Source organism: Solanum tuberosum, unplaced genomic scaffold (genome assembly GCF_000226075.1).
Source record: "Solanum tuberosum cultivar DM 1-3 516 R44 unplaced genomic scaffold, SolTub_3.0 scf00021, whole genome shotgun sequence".
NCBI classification, from domain to species: Eukaryota; Viridiplantae; Streptophyta; class Magnoliopsida; order Solanales; family Solanaceae; genus Solanum; species Solanum tuberosum.
The window spans coordinates 1278055-1298014 of NW_006238947.1; the positions used below are offsets into that span (position 1 = coordinate 1278055).

General features: G+C 33.0%; 2 protein-coding genes across 4 annotated transcripts; both read right to left on the reverse strand.

The window, feature by feature from the left end:
- Positions 1-4182: 4182 nt before the first annotated feature.
- LOC102587440 (dehydrogenase/reductase SDR family member on chromosome X) lies at positions 4183-13356 on the reverse strand. 3 transcript variants are annotated; one of them, XM_015305990.1, is made up of 11 exons: positions 12994-13082; positions 11429-11495; positions 10869-11014; positions 10523-10551; positions 10245-10453; positions 9433-9551; positions 8772-8867; positions 8612-8687; positions 7505-7658; positions 4587-4754; positions 4183-4413 (listed from the first exon to the last, which is right to left on the reverse strand). In XM_015305990.1, exons 3-10 carry the CDS (start codon positions 10912-10914, stop codon positions 4605-4607), a joined length of 879 nt encoding a protein of 292 aa, XP_015161476.1. In that variant the 5' UTR covers positions 10915-11014; positions 11429-11495; positions 12994-13082; the 3' UTR covers positions 4183-4413; positions 4587-4604. The 3 variants fall into 3 exon arrangements, 2 of the variants coding, with proteins under 2 accessions (XP_015161476.1, XP_015161474.1); XR_001472680.1 differs by lacking the exon at positions 10869-11014 and having other exon boundaries at positions 7505-7650; positions 12992-13356; XM_015305988.1 differs by lacking the exon at positions 10869-11014 and having other exon boundaries at positions 12992-13356.
- Positions 13357-17647: 4291 nt separating this feature from the next.
- LOC107059473 (uncharacterized) lies at positions 17648-18732 on the reverse strand. The gene has a single exon (XM_015305991.1). It carries the CDS (start codon positions 18690-18692, stop codon positions 17970-17972), a length of 723 nt encoding a protein of 240 aa, XP_015161477.1. The 5' UTR covers positions 18693-18732; the 3' UTR covers positions 17648-17969.
- Between the last annotated feature and the right edge of the window lie 1228 nt (positions 18733-19960).

A 19960-nucleotide genomic window follows, 5' to 3' on the forward strand; every position in this document is an offset into this window, starting at 1 on the left:
TAACTTAAAAGACAAAATAAATCAAAACATGAGTTTGTCACATTAAAACAACCAAAACAAAATAAAAATAAATATGTCTTTTTTTTTCAGCAAGGTAATTTGAACATGTCTTCTTGTTGTGTCCCTCCCGACGACATGTACTGCACGTAGCCTTAGACCTCTTGCATTTCACATCAGCAAATCCTTTCCAACGTTCATGTTGTGGTCTCCCTACAATTCTTTTTGAACTAGACGACGATAATTTATGCTCCGACACTTTTTGAATTGCATATTTTCCTGTTCCATCATAAATTATTGTGTTAGTATTACAGGATACAAAAGTACAAAAAACTTTACAAAACTATATATAATATGATAATACGCACTGAAACAATATTTTTTTGTATCAATTTATGCTCAGACATTTTATGAATTGTTAAAGGTATATATGTGCTTACGTGGACATCATAAATATTGCATAATTATAAATAGTAACGTGTCCACGTGGGCACATATATACCTTTAAAATACACTATTAAATAGTGCAGGGGGGTAAAAGGTCCTCCATAAAATTTGGTATCATAACAGCGATTTAGGCCAAAGTTGAAGTATTTTTCAGACTTTTTTCCCTATATTAATTACATTATGGGATACATAACCTAATGTCAAATAGTTAATACATATATTATTTTTTTCTAATGCAATCGTATATTATTAATTATATATATACATAACCTAATATCAAATAGTCAATACATATATTTATTTTTTCTAATACGTCCTACCAAATGACCATTTACTTTCTCTTACTCTTGCATTCTTGCATTTTACATTATATTATTATTAGTTGAAAAGTTGGATAACGTTTTCTTTGACTAGATCTTCTTTTCTTCTTCTTATGGTCTTACTTTTTCTTTTCTTTTTAACATATAGTCAAGCCGATACGTATAAAAGCGAAGAAAAAATCCTCATTTTATATAAAGCGTTCGAAAAATGCAGGCTTGATTGAGGATTAAAGAGAAAAAGTGAAAGAAAAGGCTCGAGATGAATTTTATATAAAATATTGAAGACTCATTACTTATTTCTGATTAGTTTAATTGAATAAATTTGGAAATATTATTATTAAATTTTTGTTAAGCTTTATATTTCAAGAAGACAAAGTAAGTCAATTGATATTTGAAATTTAGAGTTTGAATTGAACAATTTGAAAATTCTTAAATTAAATCAATATTAAAAGGCTTGACTGTGAAACTTAGACTTAAATCAAATTTGAAATAAAAATGTATTGGTGAATTCTCTTTGAAGTTTATGGTGATAAGACAGAGTTGGTGAACAATTTGTTCCAATGCAGAATAATTGGACTCAAATACAAATATCGAACAAGAATGAGAAATCAAAAAAAAAAAACTAAAAAAAACTATATTACATGGTTCACTATATAATTTGTAAACGATTTGTTTAGTGTTACTATATAATCTTTACCGACCCTAGTAAATTCACTTGAACTTCTGGTAAGTTCATCCATCCAAAAATATTGATGATTCGTTATAATATTTTGTACTAAACTCCTGATAAGATTCGTAATTAGTTAGTCAGACACTTTTTTTGGTAATTAAGCTCAAACTTTTTATTCGAAAATTATTTTTGCAGAAGTCAAAAATTAAATAACAAAATAATTCTATTGGTGCAAATCATCCCAAAATTTATGTGTATACATGTCAGCCTATCACAAGGGGGACCTTAATTACTTTTTGTGTCATGTCAATGTTCTTACTTTTTGTATGTATGTGCCTTTGCTTTTGATGAATTATTGTTATAATTATTTTTTGGATTATTTATAAATTATTGGTTCAAATTATGAAATTAATTATTGATATTTGAATTATTAGTTAGTCTTGAAATTGTTTGTTTATTATATTTATATTATAATGATGGGATAAGGTATTTCATATATATAATAAAATAATTAATTTAGATAATTTTATCTATCTCATCCCTCATATACACCAAATTGTTAGGACTTAGGATCGAAATAATCAACGTGGCATGCGGAAGCTAATGATTGCAAACTATGACAACGATAAATCAGATGACACATAAAATTATGATTTGACCAATTAGCTTACATATGATAATATTAATATAATTTTTTTTTCTAAAAACTATATTTAAGAGGATAAATCTCCTCTTAAACAAGAATTTTTTAATAACTACATTGTGTTCTATAGAAAAGAAAGAACCTTCAACTTATAGGAGTTCAAAAATATTCCTCGTTTCTGACAAAGAAATCTTTTCTACCAAAAAAATATTATTGAAGTAAAACAAAATTATAATGTTGAACTCAAATACGAAATTCAGGATAAATCCTAACACAAATAGCCTCTTAGAGTGTAGTCCTCCTTCAAATTTTATGTGAACATAAAATAATTTATGTATCGAAATGTTATTGTGTTTCTTTTGTGGGTGACTTGCTCTTGCATCTACTTTTTCATCTCATTGGATAAGGAAATTCATGAGAAGTTACCTAAAATTTTCTATGAGCATCACCTTAGGGAACAACAAATAATTGAGAATAATCTTAATGGTATATTCTTCCTAATTTTCCACATATTAATTTTACATGTGTTTTTTTTTTGGTAAATTTGCATAAACAGCTGGCTTAAGAAAAGTGTGAAGCAACTTCCTGTGGACTACCACTCGTTGTCACATCTCGTTAGAGATGGCAATGGGGCGGGACAAATGCATAGCGAATCAAAATAAAATTTATCCGAAGTAAGAGAAGAGAGTTTTTCATAGGCGAAGCTAGCTATAGTCAATATGTTGCATTAAATTATTTGTATAATTGTAATACTTGTCATTAATGATAAAATAAAAAGTTTAATTAATTTACTTTCAAAATCTAGAAAGAGAGTCTAGTATACTACGAAGGATCGGTAGAAAACACCATTCTGTCACAAAACGAGGAGGGGTGGATATCAAATTAACACGTACATAATTGTCAAGATGCCCCAAACTATGAGGAGAATAAATGTGTGATCTTTCAATCAACTTATTTTTTAAAATATGATGCTGAAAGAATTTCAACTTGATATCAGAACAGACAGAGATTCTGCATCTGAATCTCAACCCCACCCACTTTGAAAAGAATACTATTGTGCTTCGCTCAAAAGAAAGAATCAAACTCACATATAAAGGAAGCAGATTGAAGTTATAATTAAATAAAGAAAAGTTCGCTCTCTAACAATCATATACTCTCGCCGTTCATTTTTAGTTGTTATGGTTGTTTCCTTTTTTAGAGTCAAACGCTAAGAATTTTGACTAACATTTTATGATGTATTTTTTCATCATATTGATATGGAAAAAATTGCAATTTATATTACTTTTCATATAGTTTTTGAATATCTAAATTTTTTGTTTAAAATATCGAATTAATATAATCTAATTTAATTTTGAAAAGTATTCAAATTGACTTTCGAAAAATGCAATATGACAACTAAAAATGGATAGATGGAGTACTCTCTAAGAGACTTTTTCACCAATAGAAAATATAAGAATCTAGTCCAGATTCATGCAACCGAACTTAACTTGTTTTGGACTAAAATATAGTTATCGTTGCAATATTATTATTTTTGTCCTCCATTTTGTGGCCACAAATCTGACCGTGATTTCCACTCTTCATCAATTATCATTAAAAAAAAAAAATGTAGAAAAAAATCACAACCTTGTCCCCTCCATTATCATAAAAAACAACATATTTTCAACTTTTTGTCCTAATTTAACATCTTGCCCTTGAAGTCATCACTGAAAAAACTTTCTAATAAATCTTTGTCTAGTTCAGATATTTGACTGCTACCAAACGGAAACATCATTTTAAACCTGTTTCCAATCACGCGTGCGCACAGGAATACATCTTCTTCTTTCATTTTTTCGATATTCGATATCTATATTTAAAGGTTCAAACTCGAAAATTGTAATTACGAATGAGAAATACCTACCACTCCACTATGATCTTTGGTGGTTATAGCTTATTGTACATCAATATTATAAAAAGACTTAGCTCGAACACCCCCTAAAGTTTCCAAGCGTCAACAAAGCAACCAAGGACAAAAAAGCTATATACACTACAAGAAAAATGACTTTTAACGAAGGAAAATTCAGTCGTGAAATGTCACTATAAGTCAATAACGACAAGAGAAAAATTGGTCATCACCGGTAACTCTATCCTGTCATAAATACCATTCAAAATTATAAAACAAATAATCAAATACGATACTCATATAAAATTAAATAGTTAATTATAAAGAATTAAAAATCTAAATTATGTGACTATCTCTACATCTTCTAAAATGAGAGAAAATTGAATAGTAGTATCTGTACAAATGGCAACATCCCTACACTCTCTTCAAGAACACCATTATTCTTCAAATTCTTGATCTGTTAAATAAAACAAATTCATGTCAGCTTCTAATAACAAAATTAGCTATTTTGGTTTAGAAAACAAATGAATAATTAATTTATAACCATAATAACTAAATACAGAAAGAAATTTATAATTTCTTATATCAAAACTCAAGTTCATGCTTCATATATACTTGGAGGAGCATTACCAGGTTTAATGTCTCTGTTCAAGTTGTATCCCGGGAAGCAAGCTGACGCTCAAGGAAAATTTGAGACGAAGCATCCCAGAGATCCTTTGCGAGTTTGGAGTTATAAGAAAGCTGAGAAGATCTTAGAGTTCTACCATTTCCTCCAAAGAAGTATACTCCCGAGGTTTCCTGGTACAGTCATCAACGTTCAAGAACATTTTATCACAGTTCAAGATGAAATAGAAGTAGTAGTATATAGCAATAGCACAAATGTTCCAATAACTGAATACATAAAGCAAGCAGCTAACGAGAATAACAATTATATTATAAGATGTTCCGTTAAGCACCCTTCTCTGAGATGTATGGTGAAATCAAGATCCTAAAATCTGTGGATAGATTCAGAGAAAAAATGAAGAGAGAGAGAGGCAAATTAGTATGAACATTGGCTGAAGAGAGACGGCATAAATATGTCACTACGGTAACATGTAAAAAGGACGATATCGATGTGTTTCAGTTGCATTTATCTCGTAAACAATATGCAACTCATAAGAGTAAACTGCACATTTGTAGAATATATACTTGTAATAACCTATTTTGTGAATGTACTTGCATCCGTGGCTTATTTATTACATGGCATGAGAACATACATCCATTTCAGGTTTGATAGGACTTAGAGTGTGTTCAACATTGATTATAAGGGGAAACTATGGGCTATGGACTTGTGAAAGATGATACTGGTTGCAATTGGTCAGTACAGACGTACGGAATTAGGCAAAATAATATAAACACCTTATAGCATGCAACAATTAGACTTTTTGTATTTTGGGTGCACCACCAAAAATAGAGAAAAAAGAAACTACTGTGGGAATTGATCCCTGTTCCTCTAGGTAAATAACTCAGCATTCAACCAAGTGCACTATTAAGCCTTTTTAGGAGCATTGGCGTCAGCAGATAATATTAGATCAATTCTAGAAAATATGTGCACAAAATTCCTAGTTTGACAGTGAAATCATGGTACAGTGCACCATAAATTGGGCAATAACCCTGGACAGTAGCATAGGGCTACGTGATTGCTAGAGCGATCAAGGAATTGTACTGGATTGCTATAGCATGAGTTAATCACTACACTGTGCACAGAGGGGGTAAGGACTTAGATGAGGCAGTAGTGTACTGTGTAAACGTGCTGACAAAATTCAACAAGATTGTTATAGTGCTATAGTGATCACTGTAGTGATTGCCCTACTGTGTCAAGAATATAACATGATCTCTATAGCATCGCTAATGCAACCCATTATCAAGAAAGCACTAATACGGGTGTTTCCCAAATTTTACCCAAAAACACTTTCCAAATAGCAAGGACACATATTATGAAGGGGAGAACTGAGCTCCATTCAATCCAAACCACTAAGGTGAGTTAGGAGTTGGCTATTTTAACTTCTTATTATATCAAAACTTGATCCTTACCATTAATTCGTGAAACTAAATATATTCATCATTGGGAGAAATTCACAACTCAAAAACGAATTTATTGAGTCATTGACTAGAAGAGGTAATTGGTTTTTGCTTGGTTGTTAAAAGATTGACATAGACAATGGACAACCTGAGGAAATAAAGGTTACTTATATCAGTTAGTACTTTGTGGAGATGTTCAGGGTACATTGTAAGGTGGTGTTGGATCTGTGAAGGATGGTTCTGAACTATTTCAAAAGACGGTCAGTGATGCATGGTAGAGTAACAGAGACATTGCAAAGTTGGACATCTAAAAGCAGGAAGAGAAGATCAAGGGCGTGGAAGGTTTCCATTTAAGTCCTAATGTGGGCTAGTATGGAAGGAAAGAGTTTGAGGGATTGAATATGACTTCGTATATTTGAGAAGTCTCTTGTATCTAATTTCTATTTGGTGCACCCATTGAGATCCCGTGTCTTTAGTAGACAAACCATATTTGAACGAAGGTTCCCTACTTTTGGTATACTGCTCATATACGGGAGCCTTTCCCAACATTAGTAGAATTATTCAACTTACTGAAAAATCATGAAAAGAGAATAATAAAGGAAGTCCCTTAGCTGCACGGCGATTGGGAGTAAACTTGAATAGTTTACTCATTCTTATGGTAGTGAGATGCTAATCCATAGGTATGATGAGATTCCCCATCTACTTGATGATTGAAAGTTAATGTGGATGGTATCCCTAGATACTCGGTGACTGAAAGTGGACATGGATGGGTTCACCAAGCTGCTAAGTTGGGCGCAGATATGGATGGTTAAACTAAGAAACGTGAAGCTAATGAACTTAAAGAGTAATTACCTAACTATATGTCAACTAGTAAGCTCGTCAGGTCCCGTATTTTGGATTTTGGCAATACTCTTTGAGCAACTGCTCTACAGTTGCTGACCTGTGTCAGGCTGTCCCTACTATATTTGACAGCATCAACTGTGGTTTTATGAATGAAACGAAAACACAACCCTGTTAGTTTTTGGAAACCAATTAACCTAGAACATAGTACTATTCAGTATGGGTGCAGAACTCCCCTCAATAGATACGTGCTTCCAAAATGACAATATGCCACCCTCTTGCAACGCTACCTGAACTCTTTATTTTTTTTATTTTTTTTTATGAGTCTTAACTTTTTATTGATCAGATATTTCACAATCCACATGATTTGTCAATCTCATTTTCTGTGTTGAAATAGCAGAACTTCTTCTGCAGGAGCATTATTCTTCATTAAAAATACAAAATGAGGGGAATCCATTGACTATACGAGTACTTAGCCTAATTTCATAGAGAAACAAGTTCCAAAGAGTTTTGTGCTTCAGCTTCTACGAGAACATTGTAAGCATTGACCAAACAGGAAATTAAATCAAAGAAATGAACCAATAAATTGAGAGCCAATTGATACATATCACAAAACAGATGATAGGAGGGCTGCAGGGCAGACTCACTGGTGGTGCATGCACTGCATCTAGAACAGAGGTAATTCCTACTTCGGGAGACTGCAAAAGGCCCAAAAGTTTCAAAACGAAGAAAGCCAACCATGAGAGGCATGACGGAATTTCTCGCATAATGTTGGTTTTCACAACTCCAGGATCTGTAGCACTTCATCATTCCAGAACAAAAACAAAAGAAGTGTTCAGGCAAATAAAATCACCACTTGAGACACATATAAAGAGATCTTTAATCAGTTAAGATTACAGGATCTAATTTACAAAAGTAAGACAGGTAAAAAGTTAGAAAGAAATATTAGAAGCTAAAAGGCTGAAAGTAACACACATTAACAATTCACAGCTTTCACCGTAAATTAAATGGTTGTTTCTGACTGAGAGGCAGGCAATGGTGAGGCTGAAAGTAGATTAACATAGTGAAGCAATTTTCTTTTACACACTCTTTGCTCCAAAACTACTTTACTTTTGATGACCAATTCAGGTGTCACAGACTCTACTACTATCCAAATATGTCATAGATCGCAATGGAAGGATCTAAATTAAGCCCATGTCTCGGATATCTTCTCAATGGGCATGAAAATGCATATTTCATTAACAAAAACTAAATGAGCACAGCATGACTTCTTATTCTAATTCTATTGCAGAAAGTCATAGAGACTAACTAGATGCATCACAACCCTACAACTGAAGCACTCTACAGTGCCCATGGTTTACAAAAAATATGCTCCTTTGAAGTACAATAAGCAAACATAGTGTGGAAAACTACACTTGAAATCAATATTCCCTTCAGAAATTATCATAGTTCTACCCTCTTCGTGATGTAACTATCATGTTACACCCAGAAAAGCTCAGTTTACACTTACATATGCAGAATCATGAAAAAAAAAATTAGCCTACAATTTGGTTTTTAGGTAACTAGATATGGACAAACAGATGACACGACAGGAAAAGTATGAATTAACCTATACAAACCAACACAAAAGATGAGCTTTACCTTAATATACAAACACATTCTTGAAAGATATAGAATTAAATTGATAAGCATAATGGCTTACGAGGTGACATAGAGAACCTAAAATTTGTTTGTAAAGGAGAACATAAACATACATGACAGAGACACTATGTGGTTTCTCCGCCAGACCAACTTGCCGATGAAGCTCATATGTGAAGAGCAGAAGGCATACTGCAAGAGAAATGGCGAGAGATTTTAGGTGTCAATGAGTTCAAGGATAGTAACGGTCACTTTAATCTGTAAAGTTGAACTTACATTTGGAGTACTCATATACATGAGCAAATGGATAGGAACTTAATTTTGAAAACCACTGCCCAGATATTGTTTCTCTGGTGACCTCCATGCTAGACACTATCAATCAAAAGTAGAAAATGCCAAATTACAATCTTATTCGTATGTTCACCAATAACAGCCAAAAGGACATTCCAAAAAAATTGCAGTTCTGGTTAAATTCTTACCAACAAAACTACCCTCATCAATTTATATTCAACTATATTTTCAGGAAAAAAAACATAAATGAACACGATACAAGAAGCATTCTTAGCAGAGACTTTAATGACACAAAATGTTCCAATGGCATCTGTCCATTTAGCAATAAAGGATCTATAATTTTCTAGCTCATTATCTCAGGCAACCTTCATCCCCGGATCTCTAAGGCTGAGTTGTTAGGCTTCAAATTGACAGAATTGACTAGTCCTAACACTGAAGAATATAGTGTAGAGGTTCAAAATGAAGACTGTCAAAGATATTACCACAGATGAACATATAAAGCAACAGAACATGCACTAGAGTAGTTTACATATGTGCTTCTGAGTTTCGACACAAGCCAACACCTTTTTTATTTACATATCGAGTGTCCGTGATGCTGATAAACATTGAGTGTACATAATACTGATAGTATATGAATTGTACCTACCATTTCGATGCGTGAATGATGTAACATTAACAACACGAGAAGGGATAGGGCTCTGTTCTAGAAGCGGCAAAAGAAGTTTTGTAAGACAAAATGGACCAATATAATTAGTTGACACCATCCTGCAGAAGAAAAAAAAAAGAATGTCCAATTAGCACATAATTTATGTGTTTCTCGGGATTATCAAAATCCTCATAGCAGCAGGAGAAAAAGGGGACAAAGAGAGAGATTAGCTCCTATCAGTGCTACAGGTGCCAAGTTTACCATGCAACTAACCAATGCGGGATCCTCACAAAAATAAGGTAAAATGTGAAATTGTTGCACATTAAAGGCAAGTGGAGGGTGTTGATCCCAATGCAGCATTATCTAAATCACAAGAACATTCTACTAAAGGTCTCGCCTCTTATCTGAAAAGTGAAGTTGGGATAGATAGTGTTGATTAATAGTGCAGGATCCTAACAAAAATAAGGCAAAATGTGAAGTTTGTTGCGCATTAACGACAAGTGGGGGGTGTTGATCCCAATGCAGCATTATCTAAATCACAAGAACATTCTACTAAATGTTTCGCTGCTTATCTGATAAGTGAAGGTGGGATAGATAGTGTCAACTAAAATGCTCTTCAATATTGTGTTTCATCTCTCTGTAAGATTTTCTCTGTTCTATTAGTGCAAGGAGTAGTATAAAGTGTTCTTCCACAAGAATAAAGGATGAAACACATATATTTGCAGTTTTGCTTGAGAAGAATGCTCAAGACAACCTATTGCAAGGATAGCCAGAATGAAGAAAAGCAGTATATAAAGATTTAGGTGGTTTACTGATCACATTGTTCTGTAGTGATTCTGTATGATGTCGCAAGGATTCCAGCATTATTTATTAAGAGCTGGACAGAGCAATGCAAATCTGAGTCCAACAGCCACTGTTGAAGGGAGTGTTTGAAGCTCAAGATTGACTTGTATGATGACAAATCAACCTGAAAAGCTTTTACACAAGCATCATCTATCTGTTCTTTGATTTCAGACACAACCTGTGAAACAAGAATAATGAGAATATCTTAAAGCAGAATCAACAAAAGCCAGTAACCCAATTACAGTACCTTTGACAATGAGTGCAATGACCTTCCAGCTGCAAGTATTAGAGGGTCAGTTAAACCATACTAGCATTAACTTAGAGGTGTAGAGGTTTCACTAAAAACTATTGACAATTAAAATCTTTAGTTGCATGAATAATAAAAAGAAAAAAAAAAAGTTGCAAATGTAATTGGAATAGAAGTAGCCTTCTACTGAATCGATTTCTAATATCATAGTTAACAAACTAAAATCACCAGAAAAGATATTTGCCATATGGAATGGCCATTTAAGATACTAAATAGAAAAAGACATGAAGATTCCTGATCTAAGACAACAAGAAAGCCAGAAGATATTGGAAAAAAGGGAACTAACTAGTGAATACTTCACCACTGTAAAGTGGCATCATCATATCCCACATTGGAAACAAGAATTTTCTTCCCAAATTTCTTTGCCAAGCAGCTTATCAACAAAAAGCCATAAATAGTTGAGACAATTCCTTGTATAACAAATTATGGATTCTATTGGGAAAAAAAAAGTCTATCAGCTACAAGGAAACAGTTAAATATGAACCCAATTACATCTAAGTGCCTCCTTATAGCGCAAGTCGCTGGACATAATTAATCAAATTTTGATTGAAGGCACACCAACGACACAAAATCGTCAACGGTCAGCCTAGGAAATAATCTGACACTCTCCATTTGTGTGGGACGGATGCCACATAAGCTACTAGGGATAACAAAAAGGTTGGATTTAACAAATTTGATCTTTTAATTAGAATATCTTTTTGAATTCATAAATCAATAGATTTGTAAGTTTGCAGTGTAGTTCTCATGGAGAGTGTTTCTCCATACACACATTCGATCTTTTAACAAGTATAAATAAAATTAGAACGACATTTCATTTTTTTAATCATATCAAGGAAAGAATCCCACCAAGAATAACGCAATAGCCTTCTTTAGCAAGGGCATATGAAACAGCAGCACCCAAACCAGATGTGGCCTGTAAATGATTGCAAATTAACACCAACAAGAACAAGACACAGATGGTAATGTGAAGCATAAATAGCTTGTAGCAATTGGCACATATATCACATAGCACTCAAGTAGAAAAAATTGGTTAAGCCGAAAAGACTTTCTTGAAGGCAAAAATTAAGATATCTATGGGACATGGTGATAGCCGACAAGAATTCAAAGTTTTTTCACTAAAAACCAAATACCCATAAAAGATAATAATTATTTGTTTTGATGACCATGGTGTTCGGGCCAGCTTTGGCACACCTCGACTAATTCCACAGGATACCTGTAACTTTCCACCGGCAACAAGTACCAGGTAACTCTGTCCATCAAGGCTAGGACCGTGGTTGTACTAGTTTTGCTATTGAACTTGATCCAAAGCCTAAGTGTGGCACTAATTAACAAGAAAATTTTGTTTAGTCTTAAGCTTGTTATAGCTCACAACTAGAGTAGATAAAGTAACAGATTCAAGTTTTCCTATATCTAAATCAGAGAGAGAGTGTTCACTCTTAGACTACACGGTATAAGTAACATATATGCAGCAGAATTCAGAAATATGTTTAGGGGGCAAGACATGACCACGACTTAAGAAAAATACCCTTGAAAAGACTAAAGGAATGGGGAATTACTACCTCCATAATAGTCACTCATACACACACACAAAGACCCTTAAAAACTAGCCCCTCCCATGTCAGGTAATTCAAAACAATCAACTTTTTTTTTATGACTGTGATGTCCGAGCCAGCTTTCTAATTCCACGAGATACCTGCCAGCTGTCCCACGACCAGTGCTCATTACTTCCTATCCAGTACTCCTATTAACTGCTGAGAAATTCAGTGATTTGACTCATACAAGGTGCAGCAATATTGAAACAAGCTTCCCCTTGGGTAAAGGAAACATCAGCGGACTTGGTTTCTCCCTCTGTACGTGTTAATGAATTTCGAATCAGACCTTTTTAATGGGTCAAAGGCATCTGCTTCAGATGCCCTAACTAGCTCGTTTGTAACATGTGATTGAAAGATTAGAGTTAGTTTCTCCCTCGCTGCTCATTAGATGAATTCCTGTCAGACCTCTTTAAAGGGTCAAACACATCAGCTTGAGATGGCCCAACTATCTCATCTATCACAGGTGATTGACAAGGCAACTTTATATCTCCATTTGAGCTCAAGCCATCACTTTTACCAGCAACAAGTATCAAGTAACTCTGTCCACAAACGCTAAGACAAATGAAAAGAATCCCCCAGTATTTTTTTTTTAATCTCCACTCGGATTTGAACATGAGACCTCATAACTCTCAACCACTTCATTCACCACTAAGCCACACAAAAATATAATTGCATCGACAAAATTGAGATTGATGACAAGTTGATTGAAAATAACACTATGTACCAATGTAACCTAAATCATTTACCATTCCATACGAATAGATTGGAACATAATCACATAAACTACCAAAACGAAAAAGGCTTACAACACACTTACACCTGTAACTATGCAGATTGGTTTTCTGATAGCAGATGATGATGTAGATGAACAACGATCAAATAATTTGGATTTACGCGATAAATGTGTTTGGGAAAACAACTGCAAGTAAGATAAGATGAGAGATACAGTCCAAAAAACAGCCATTCTCCAGAACTGTCCTTTGCATAGAAAAATTAAAGCCTCCATTAAACCCATTTTGCAACTGAAATCTCTCAGAGAAAAGGAAGAAATGATAAGTAGAAATTGGCATTTTTGTGGGCACTAACAATCAGATAGCCATAGCCATGAAGCTTTGAGAGTTTCTAATACCCGAAATTGAAAACAAGGGCGGCGGCTCTACAATTGAGTGGGTCAATATTGATAATTTTTTCCTCTCATTAAATTAAATAATGTATATTTATCTTTTTATTAATTTTATTTTTTTTCTTTCCTATAATCTTTATTTATTATTATTTTTCTCATGATTTTACTTTCTAACTTCAACTTTGATTCTTTAAATTATCTATCTATTTTTGTCACAATTGATTGATGGGAAAATTACGCGTATAAACAAATATATGGAGTACTAGTTAATTAGTTTATATAGTAATAGTTTGTCTTAATTACAATTTGTGACCTACTTTTAGCTATAATTATGCAGCTCGGCTTTTTAGTTTTGTATAATTCGCATGTTTGTATAATTCAGAATTTGTATAATATAATTTGTATAACTTTTGTATAATTCGAAATTTGTATAATAATATAATTTGTATAACTGTTTACACTTCTGATGTTTGTGATAGTATAAATTCGTTATTTCGAATTTACACAAAAATAACTGAATTATACAAATGCACCCGCGAATTATACAAACCTACGAATTATACATACGAGGTAGCTTAAACTATAGCTACAGCTCGTAAATATGTAAACTATAGATATGAAGTATAATTAAGTTTATTATAGTGTCTATTTGTGAAAGTTCCCCATATATATTTGTATAGAATCCAGAATGATATATTTTGATTTGAGCCCATCAATTTTGTTGGGAACACTATACCCTGCAAATGTGTTGTACAACCAACTTCATTCCATTTGGTAATATATTCAGCTATTCACTATACTAGATACAATAGTCCAAACTCAAATTTTAGTGTCTGTTTTAATATTTTGAATTGTTAATTATTATAATTTATAGTACTTTTTATATAAATATATATCAAATAATATATGTTACTCTTTGTCCCAATTTTTATGTGAGCACGTATGAAATTTTGAGAGTCAACTAAATTTTCAATATGTTTTTAAAATTTTAATCGTTAATTATTGTGATTTATAATACTATATTTTCGTAATTTATCTTAAATAGTACTCTATACATTTTAATCTAAATGTTTAAGGATAAAAGGTGGCTCAAGGGGAGGCTAGTAAAGCCTTTATAGAGGCTCCAAAAAAAATTTATAGTGAATGTTATGATTTTATTTAGTTTAAATTAAATGATAGGTCATTAATATGTTTAGAAATTATTTGTACCGAAAGTAACTAAGAAGTGATTGTAATCTCACATATTCAATTTTTTTTATTAAATTTCATTTTTTTATAAAAAAATTTAAGTATTTAATAATTTATTTTTTCTTAATTATGAAAAATATAACAAAAAATATCAGACAAAAAAATTGAATAATATTTTTGACAAATTTTCACATTAATCAATTTGGGATAACATCAGTTTAATTTTAAATAAATTAAATTGGATTGATCAAAATGAATTGAGCTAATAAATTAGCGGATTTATCCAAGTTTGAACAGGTTGGATAAGTTATTTTTTCATGTGATGAATACTTATTTTTAGAGTCACAATTTAATTTTTAATGGTAAAAAAAAATTGTAAGTTCTTCCATTTCACGTGTAACTTCATACATAAGCAACTGATGCTAAAAATTCACATATTAACTCAGATATCTTTGTCTGATGTATAACCTTGTAAAAAATAAACGGAATATACATTTTATGTCCATAGTTTAATATGGCTTTTCGAAACCAAACTTTAAAACAGCTTTTTATCGGAGTCATGTCTTTGCCAAGATCAGACTTTAGAAACTTATATAGGCATGTGGTGAAGACATGTATTGGTGAAAAATATGACTGAAATTAAATAAACCAATTGAAGCAAGTAACGAGAAAAAAGGGTTCCACTCTTTGGGTAGATTTTAATGAAGTAAAGGTCGATTTTCTATATTTGTAATTTTTATGTATCCAAATTGGAATAGTGCATACGATATTTATCTTCATGAGCATATGAATTTAGATATAAATGTGATTATAATTTTTAAAAATGGCTATATGATTCGATTCAGATATATATATATATATATATATATATATATATATAACGATAATGTTGCGATAATAATATGTGACCCATCAACAGCTTGGATGGGCATGGGAGAATAGTGATAGTTAGTGTGAGAAAACAAAAGGGATTGACAATATTTATCATTGTATAGAAGCAAGAATTTCATCAATTGGATCAAAGCTAAACACCCACTTTATTCATTTTCAAATGCCCAGATTTTTTTCCTGTTGCATTGCAGAGTACTAATGGCTTAGACACTTCATCATCACACAAAGGGGAAAATATTGCAGAGTGCAAATCGTCATTTGCTGGATATGTAGATGTAGATTTCATGGACAAAAAGTTGTCTCTTAAGAGTTTTGGTAAGTTCAGTGAAGCAAAAAAAATACCTATCCAAGTTGCAAAGGATCAAAAACCGACGACTCTTTAATATCTCCTTCTCCCTTGACCTGATAAAAGGTACTGAATTCGGCCTGATCAGAGATCTTAGCTTTTCTTGTTTTAACATTGCGAATAAACTATAGGAGTAGATAATAATAGTCTCCACAAATACCACATTGGATACATCCCATTCCCATATATTACTGAATGGTGACAACAATCAGAAGGCAAACTTACATAAAAACCAACAAGATATCATCATTATCACTTCAAATTTTAGGTTACACTAGGATTCGATTGCCTCATGAAATGAAAAGAAGAAATAAAGGCACCAGTAAAATAAAGAACCTACGCAACAAAGGCTCCACTTGAATAAGGTATGCGGCCTTGTCACCACTAAAGATTTCACAGATATGGCAGGATTCCCCTCACATATGAACAAACTATACAAACTTGAAGTAGTCGTCCAAATTAAATTCTCCAGTATCGAGAAAAACAGCAATCAACAGATAATATTAGAACATAGGTGCTAGGTTCTTAGGGTATCCCGCACACCTTAACATTTCTTTCCAATAATGGGACTGAAAACAGAGAAGGTTAGATAACATCGAAAGATAAGCACTAGATCCATTCATTGAAGACGACACTTTTAAGAATTAAAAAACCAGGAATCACTCTTTAGAGTCAAAGATGGCTTGCAAGTTGGTATAACAGGCACAAAAGTCATCTAGTGGTTTTGTCTATCAATCAACTAGTGTAGCAGTTGAAATGGATCAAATGTTGACAATGTACAGAACAATATGATTTATAGACATTTCAACTAGACAGGGGAACTGCAAGATAAGAAAATTGTGATTAAAATCATTCCAATTATAGTTGTTTCAAGGGAGGAGCCACAGAATCTTCACATAGCAATCACTCGGCCAGTATCAAAAGTCTCTAATTATGTGTACCATGAGAATGTAAATATATGATTACATCAAATAATTTGCAACTACCCTGTGAAATGCATAAGATGTAAACTATACATGGTACCATGTGACTGATGGAGATAAACACACTCCCAACAAGGAAGGTAGCTACTTGAAGAAGGCTTGCTACTAGACGTGCTTAACCAAGCTGGATCTTAAGATGAACTACCAAAACTTACTGCAGTTTAAGGAAACATGATAATGACGTCAATGCAAATCTCTACATGGATGGCTGGAGGTTATATATCCATGAATATACAAACTCCGTGTGCTCTGGGTATAGCAAACTGGTTGACAAAGAACGCCGAGAGAAATTATCCCAAATGCAACGCCGCAAGCCAACCGTTTGCATTCTTCTAAAATTTAGGATCAAGCATTACCAATCTAGGTATTAATCACTAGACCGATATCATAGCTACTTTAATTTGGTCAACATATAGCCAAACTCAATTTTCTTTCCTTGCGGTAAGGTCATCTTACTCCTAATTAGACCATTTAAGCTACCTACACCAGGGTAACCCAACCCATTCATCATCAAATACATTCCAAGTTACCTATACTGTTGTTTCATCCAAACATGTACTATTCCATTCATTCCTGTCATTCAATTAACTCTTGATTCTCAAGCTTTCAATTATCGAATTTCGAAGGATGAATCACAGTTGAAGTGAATACCCCAGGGTATTATGACAGAATTATATATCACTTGGACCAATTGAGGTTTTATCAACCACCGAAATCATGAAACATGAACAAAATCATAAATCATCTATCTAATAGTAATTATATCTTTATACCAAGCTGCATATTAGAATCCCAATACAGTTAACAAGTACAGGAGAATCTACCTAGTATGTAGCAATTTATATACCGAATTATAGCAAAACATGAGACAGTAAACAGAAGCCTACTTCGATAGATTTGATCACAATTGACATGTAATGAAGTTCTTCAATCACAATCATATAAAATCTAACAAAACTATTTTCCATTTAAATTCTCTTGATCTCCATGGCCAAATGTACACCAAAATTTCCTAGAATAATATTTTCAACTCCCATTAATACGGTAAACACCCATAAACTGAAGAAACGGATGAAAAAACATATAGAACTATCTCCATTGTATAATGTTATCTAATGATGGATTCCATGACTGAAAGTTGGCTAGAAAATTTCACTTCAGTCCAGCTATAATGTTTTTGGACGAAAACCTCAGTCCAGATTGATTAACAATATGTATAATTCACAGAGATGTATCAAAATTAACTGAACTGTTCCTTATCATTTCAATCTAGAAAACCTGTTTGGCGGAAAACAGCATTGCGAACTCGACAAAGATCTCTCCCTTTGAGTGTTCTTCCCACGCCTTCGAGCACCGAAAACGTGGTTTTAAGTGATCTAGCTGATCCTCTGGCTACGATCTCATGCGGAGGAAGCATCTCATCATCGCCGTCATCATCATCGATTTCTACGTCAGCAAGGTCACTTCTCGGTGCCTTCTTCGGCATCATCGGCACGTTCACTGGCACTGAGTGTTGGAACTTCCTCACCGGCATAGTTTGTGAATGGTTACGGTTATAGCTATGTTCTCTATCCAATGGAGGCTTGGGAATCGTAGGAAACGCTCGAGAAAAAGCCATCGCTGATGAAATCGGCGGTGAATGAAACAGTTTTGTACTAGTAGGTGAGGAAGTTATCGAAGGTTTCCGATAAACAACGGGACGGTTAAGTTTCCGGTGATCCTCGGGCAATGCAGCGAGAATACCGAATTTCTCCGGCTGACGGAAAGTTTTCCGACGACTGATTGAAGAAGGAGAAGTAGAGTGGCGCTTAGGTTCAGTGAAGTCCCCTGTCCAGAAAACTTCATCTTCGTTCAGCTCATCGTCAGCGATGGATACATCTGCACCGCCGATAGCACTATCACTCTGCGGTGGAGAGAATACGCCGAGAAATCGATCGGAGGACGGCGATCGCCGGTGGTGAAAGCTAACGACGCCGTTTCGGTCCATCGAGCGTCTCTCCACTTCCGTTTTGTGGAGGTATGAAACTCTCAATTTATAATAGGCACAGGGGCTTTAAAATCACCTGCTCCAGCTTTATTTTAACGGCTGAGATTTACTCGTGTGGGACCTACTGGGATAATCAATGGATAATATTTAATGAAGATGAGGTAATAATAATAATAACATGAAAAAACATAGATTATGAATTATGAACTAGTAATAAATGCATAATGTGTATTTAATTGTATTTCTTTTCGAATAGATTTCTCCATTATTAATATGGCATTCGAATAAAATCAATTATAAAACTCATTCAATAAATAAGAATAACCCACATGTTCAATCTCACTTTTTTTATTAACAAGGATTTGTTTCAATGGCATATTATAAGAAATTCATTTCACATACATTCAAAGGTCGAACTCGAATCTCATCATAATAGTAAGGGTGCCGTTTTGATTAATTGACTTAAAAGGAAAAGATAATTCCCATATATTTATGCATTAACTGAGCTATAAAAACAACCATAAAATTAATCGAATTATGGCAAGTTAATTCCAACACTATGATTATAAAAAATAAAAAACTCAAATTCAATTTTTAAGTTTAGATTATATACAAGTGTAAAAGATGAGTACAAATAAAATGACGTGTATCGTTTCACATTCTAAACTTAAAAATAAATAATCAAAATACTTGTCACATTAGCTCAAATTATTTAAACTTTGATCAATATTTTAAAGTGCATTTCACCATATCGATATAAACTTTGATCAATTTTTAAAAGTGCATTTCACTCCATCGATATGAGAAAAATAGCAACTTATAATTATTTTCATATAATTTATTTATTTAACTATAAAAATCAGTTAAATTAACTCTATATAAATCAAACATGATGAAAATTATAATATTATAAAAATTATCACAAAAAGTTAAAATTATTTTAAAATTATTATTTGTGCTGAAAATATTTAGTGGTGCCTCCTTTTTCCAAAGATTTATATTGGGAAAGAAATTCAACATTGGACCCCATTATGGAGTCATAATCTGATTTCATTTCATTTATTTCTTTTTGCTGGTTTTCAAATGCGGGGTCCACTAAATTAACATTCTTATCCGGAACAAGAATAGTGTTACAATTAAAAAAATAAAAATAAAAAGAATAGTGTTTATTCCTTAATCATCCTACTAAAAAAAACTATTTTAGCTCCTAATCTTTATCATGGGTTTTATTAATAAGGGCGGAGCTAGAGTATTGGTGACGATGGATC

Bases quoted from the DNA above. Each gene is read 5' to 3' on its own strand.
- LOC102587440 (XM_015305988.1), bottom strand. From the start codon at position 13,189: ATGGGTTTAATGGAGGCTTTAATTTTTCTATGCAAAGGACAGTTCTGG. The intron at 7,659-8,611 runs GTATGTTTATGT...GGAATGATGAAG, and splicing joins CCACATAGTGTCTCTGTCAT to TGCTACAGATCCTGGAGTTG. The intron at 4,755-7,504 runs GTGAGTCTGCCC...TGACTGTACCAG, and splicing joins ATGCAGTGCATGCACCACCA to GAAACCTCGGGAGTATACTT.
- LOC107059473 (XM_015305991.1), bottom strand. From the start codon at position 18,692: ATGGACCGAAACGGCGTCGTTAGCTTTCACCACCGGCGATCGCCGTCC.